This window comes from Frankliniella occidentalis, unplaced genomic scaffold (assembly GCF_000697945.3).
Source record: "Frankliniella occidentalis isolate FOCC.00 unplaced genomic scaffold, Focc_3.1 Scaffold327, whole genome shotgun sequence".
NCBI classification, from domain to species: domain Eukaryota; kingdom Metazoa; phylum Arthropoda; class Insecta; order Thysanoptera; family Thripidae; genus Frankliniella; species Frankliniella occidentalis.
Window position 1 is genome coordinate 113,425 of NW_026267450.1, and position 5,444 is coordinate 118,868.

At 47.2% G+C, this 5,444-nt stretch overlaps 1 protein-coding gene across 1 annotated transcript in view; it reads right to left on the reverse strand.

The window, feature by feature from the left end:
* The window catches only part of LOC113203817 (glutamyl aminopeptidase), a gene marked incomplete in the record, with an annotated part of 16,106 nt that extends 11,310 nt beyond the window's left edge, over nucleotides 1-4,796 (reverse strand). The window contains 15 exon segments of the mRNA XM_052274027.1: nucleotides 1-326; nucleotides 421-529; nucleotides 607-853; nucleotides 938-1,080; nucleotides 1,188-1,267; nucleotides 1,344-1,538; nucleotides 1,631-1,755; nucleotides 1,834-1,925; nucleotides 2,000-2,301; nucleotides 2,382-2,516; nucleotides 2,597-2,694; nucleotides 2,809-2,979; nucleotides 3,062-3,323; nucleotides 3,405-3,552; nucleotides 3,682-4,796. Of these exon segments, the coding sequence (XP_052129987.1) occupies nucleotides 183-326; nucleotides 421-529; nucleotides 607-853; nucleotides 938-1,080; nucleotides 1,188-1,267; nucleotides 1,344-1,538; nucleotides 1,631-1,755; nucleotides 1,834-1,925; nucleotides 2,000-2,301; nucleotides 2,382-2,516; nucleotides 2,597-2,694; nucleotides 2,809-2,979; nucleotides 3,062-3,323; nucleotides 3,405-3,552; nucleotides 3,682-4,781 (3,351 nt within the window).
* Nucleotides 4,797-5,444: the final 648 nt, after the last annotated feature.

Consider the following 5,444-nt stretch of genomic DNA (forward strand, 5'->3'; position numbering starts at 1 on the left):
AGTCATTTAAAGTCAACTTAAGACTTTATCAGTCTTATCAAACACCTATATACAGTTTTAAGTGTGTCTTAATTTAGTCTCATATTGACTAAATCAGTAATCTTAAACTCAACACTGTGCAGAAAGGTTTCATGATGAATGATAAGTTACTTAACCATCTGCACAGTTAGCGGTATGGCTTATCAAACATTCTTCACTAACCACTCTTCAACAGTTTTTTTGTGCGTATCAAGCCATTTGATTCTGTTTGTTACGCCCTCTACTGCCTGCTTTCTTGCAGCTGCTCCTGCACCAGCATCAGGGTTTTGTCTGAAGAATTCGTTCAACTAAACAAAAAATTGGAAAGAACATCAAGATCAATACATTATTATGGAGTAACATAAAAAATGACAATAAAGAAAAACAGTTTGTAGACTTTACCTCATCTAGCCTCTCTTTGGTATCAAACTTTGCAGCAATTCTTGCAATAAACCGTCCAAATATACGATCATTGAGAGAAAAGCGATCAAGCAGATATTTATACTCAATCCTACAAATCAATTAATACAGTATGTGTGAAGTACATGAAATTAGATAGGTTTAAGAAAATTGGAATAACTTATTTACCTATAGAAATCCCAAACAAGTTGGACCCCTTTCGGATTTTCTGCAATGTAGCTGAGCACAGTGAAATAATCTTGTGATCTTATAACAGATTCATCCTTTGCAATCTGTATATACTTTGCCAGAAGTGACTCATTAGCAGTTGTAGCTAGAGCAAACATCAGCTTCACCTTCTCTTGAGTATTTTTTTCGTCCTTAAACTTTTGAAGAAGCAGTTCCCAATCATTGGTATCTTCTGAATTACCCAGACCTAGAATAGGGCAAGCCAGTTTTGATCTTTAACCAACGCACACAACACAAAATTTTCTTGACATGAAAGATTGTGATAGCCTACCATATCTGTACACTACTGAGCGGATGTCAGGATGTGGCTTCTGTCCACCCTTCAGCCAATTCTTAAACATTGTATTTGCTTGATTTAATGAATCATCATTTTTCAGAGAACATGAGAGGCTTAGCACCAAAGCTCGTAAGCGTCTAAAAAAAATACAAAACAAAATTACAAAAATTTAGCATTATGGCTTACACAATAGTAAAGTTGAGTTCTCTTATGTATTTTTAGAAGCATAAAAATCAGGTCATACCGAGTCAAATGGGTGTCCTTTTGGGACACAGTCCAGCTAAGTTCTTTCACAATAGGATCAGACACACTTATACCATATTTCTGTAGAAAAAACATAAGATAGATAGAAAATAGATAACATATACAAAACAATATAAAATTTGAGAGTAAATTTTACCTTAAGATTTGCAGAATCTGGAAGACGTTGCACTAATGAGCCAATGGCAGTTGATGCAGCATCCCAAGGCACATACTCTTTTTCACTCTTAAGGTACTTTGTCAAGTCAAGGGCAGTTTCATATCTGAGCTCTTCAGCGTCAGCCAAACTAAATGCATCACTGATCAAGCCTGCTCGATCAACTGCATCTATTTGCTAAAGATAAATTGATAAGCCAACAACATATCATCAGGAACTGACAAAACAGTGTGACTTCTATTGAAAAAATAATTAAGACTTTTCCCAACCTGAGTATTTGTTGTAAGACTGGAAATAAGTGCAGCCCATCCTTTATCATCATAATTTACACGGTAGTAACTTCTTTGGTTATGATTAAGTTTCAGCCAGTCCCCTGAATTAATTGGCAGCTCAACTGACAAGAGAAAGAGCAGAGCAGAAAGTTAAAAAACAATAGAGGTACTGTTGGTCTCTGGAAATAATCTCCACTTACCAGTTATCCTGTCCTTGTCAGAGTTCAACCATAATAAATTATTACTTTTAGATGTTGATGTTGAGTATGAAATAGGAATTTCCCACTTGTATCTAGAAAAGTACACCATATTGATGAAGACTTAAACTGTTGTCAAAATAATGGCTATGCAACTAATGTGACTTACCCATACTTGGAGGTGCTTGGATCATATTTTGCTTCACGGTTGGAAAGGAAGCGTTTCTGACTGAGGACATATTTTCCTTCTTCAGTCTGATTAACAGTGACAAGTGGAAAACCCATCTGACGTGTCCATGTGTCCATTACTTTGGCTACATCAACACCAGGAGGAGCATAGTCTTGCAAAGCTCTCCAAAGATCAGCAGTTTCTGCATTGCTGTACTGGTGAGTGTTTAGGTAAGAATGCAGGCCTTTCTTAAAGTTTTCAATCCCCATAAACGCTTCCAGCATGAGAATGACGGATGACCCCTAAATATTAGTAAGAAAAATAATGTGTAAAGCACAAAATCAAGGGTTTGGCATATTAAAACATATGAATAGTGATTCACCTTATCATAAGAAATTGTGTCAAATATCTCTGTTATCTGATCTGGGTTGGATACTTCTTGAAGTACAGGATGAGAGCTGAGTTCAGCATCAAGCATCAGGACTGAAAGTAGCGTGTCAACAACAAATTGATCACCCTGGAAATATAGAAAATAGTCTTCATAACTACCATGACCAATGTGCAGATACCCCCCACAAAATTAATGATTATACATACATATGCCCAGTCAGGGTGCATGTTTGCTATACTCTTTTGAGCCATAAATGTAGCAAAGCCTTCATTTAGCCATAAGTCTGTCCACCACTTCATTGTTACTATAAAGGAATTAATTAACAACAGTCAGTCAAACTACCTAATCAATTGCATTGTTTCAATTTGCCTAAGCTCAAATCCAAGAGAATTTATTTACAAGTAGCTTTGGAGCATACCTAGATTTCCAAACCACATGTGTGCTAACTCATGAGCAACTGTTTCGGAAATGGATTCCTTGTTAACAGGAGAGTTTTCATTGGGATCAAAAAGAACCGATGTTTCACGGAATGTTATAAGACCCCAGTTCTCCATAGCTCCAGAGACAAAGTCAGGGATAGCAATCAAATCTAAAACAAGAACAGCATACGTATTGGTACAATAATGGTATAATTAAAAGTAGGTTCTATTATAATTATTTCATGTACGCACCAACTTTTGGCATAGGGTATGGAATATCAAAGTAAGAAGCATAGAAGTCAACAACATTCTTCGCGACTGCCAAAGCTTCAGCTGTGTTAGCGATCTGTTCTTGGCGAGCGTATATATTAACTGGCTTTCCAGAATTCATGGTTACATTCTCCTTCTGTCTCTCAAAATCACAAACAATGAATGCGGCCAGATACGAGGACATTTTCACAGTTTCCGCAAATTCCACTGTGGTCAACTTGGTTGCATTGTCTGTAGTCTCACTCTGCACACACAATACAAATTAAACACACCTCACCAAACATGTGTCCAGGTTTCTTGTTGTTTTTGTTTTTTTGACAAATACCTTGACATCACCGTTAGACAACGCGATGTACTCGGAGGAGGACGGCTTTACCAGGCGTACTTTGTACGTTGCCTTCATGGCGGGTTCGTCAAAGCAGGGGAATGCCAGGCGTGCGTAAGTAGGCTCAAATTTGGTTGTAGCAATATACCTGGAAGGAGAGAGAATTTAGATCGATGTAGAGTGTTGAATTGACAAGGTTCCATAACGCTGCAAAGCAGCCAAAGCTCTGTAGGGAAAGCGGTAGGGAGAGACATGCGCAGCCTGCATTGCCTCACACCTTGTCGCGTTCGAGGACGTCGCGTACGCTGAGCGGAACATGCCCCGTCCCTCCGCGAGCAGGGAGCCGGAGAACACCACGTGTAGGTCATAAACGCCCGGCGCCAGCAAGCAGTCGACGCGCACCACGAGGAACTGGGTGCGAGGCCACAGGAGCGTGTCCTCCACCTTGAGCCCACCGGGAGCGCGAGTGCACCAGCCTCCGGACTCTTCGTCGGCGACCTCGTCCGCCCTCACCAGCGCCAGCTCCACCTCCTTGATGTGCATACCATCGGCGTGCAGCCAAAGGTCGCGGCGCGGCGCCGTCACCCTCAAGGTGATGGACACTCGTCCGGACAGGATGCCCGTCTTGAGGTCCGGGTGCAGCAGCAGGTCGTAGCGCTCGGGCAGCACGTCCTTGGCCAGGCGGGTTGGCGCTGGATGCCCCGGCTGCCAAGCAGCCTCCGGCTGGACTTCCCCCTCCGCACGCGCCACAGTCGCTGCCTCCAGCTGGCGCTGCCGATCGTCCACGTCGCTGGCGGAGATGGTCTCCGTGTCCTCCAGAGGCTCAGCGTCGGCAGGCCGATCCCGGAGCGTCGTGGAATCTACTTCGGCGGCAGGAGTCGAGGAGGAGGGTCGGAGGGTGGTTGTGTCGGCGTCGTGGGTGGCGGGGGTCCCCGGTGGCGCCACGGTCGCAGAGGCCGCCGCGGCCTTCCGGTGGTCCTCCAGGATCATCCTGGCGGCCTGGAGGTTCTCCCCGTGCCGCAGGAGCCACGCCACCCTCTCCTCCAGAGAGGCGCCGCTCACGTTGAGCCCGTCACGCACGCGCTCCATGGCCCACTGCTCGTGGTTCTCCAGCCGCTGCTCCATGGACTGGAGCTGCACCTCCAGGTCGCGCTCCGGGGCGGCGCCCGGGGCGCGCGCGGCCGGCGCGGGGCGGAACTGGTGCTGCAGCAGCAGCAGCGTGACCAGCAGGCAGGCGGCCGCCACGGCCAGCACGGAGCACAGCCCCACCAGGCAGGGCGTCACCAGGCTCCGCTTCCCCCCGCGCCCGGAGCCCGCCCCCGAGGGCCCGGGGCCGCCCAGCAGCACGGACCGGCGCTGTCTGAAGTGGGGCGCCATGGCGGGGACCTGCAAGAAGGGGTTGTCGTTTCCTTCCTTGGGGTGGGGTGGTATACCTTTCGGTGGGCTAGCTAAAGTTCGTGGGGTAAGTTTCGGTAAGGTAAGGGATCGTCTAGAAAGTACGTCCGCTTTTTAAGTTTCATGCGAAAAATTTGCGGGAGCTCAGCGCCTGCGAGACTCAGTGTCGGCCGGCCCGCAGTACACGCATGCACTGCGGACAAGATGTTGCCTACCTATCAGGCACCAGGAGAGCTCGCACAGGCTGAACTTGGCAGAATCGTCACGGTGAACGGGCGTACTTTCTCTGGATGATTCCTAAGGTTCCATGAGGTAAGGTACGGTCGGGGGTTGGGTAAGGTTCGGTAGCGTGGGGTGGGGTGGAGTGAGAGTGTGGGGGTGGATATACGATGAGGATGTGAGTGGCGGGGCGTCGGGGCGTGGCGGTACATGAGTGTGGGCATGTGTGTGGATTTCGGGGAAGCCCGTGCTGGTCGTTCCCTACACTGGGCGCCGGCCGCGCTCAATGTCGCCAGCGGCGTGGCACGGCACTCATTTCTGCATTAATTTGTCCACTTAAGGCGTCGGGACCACTGTCCGAGTGTCCCGGGTCGAGTCGGGCGTCGCGGCGCCCAGCTAAGGGGGAAGAGGGGCGGGAGGGGGAAA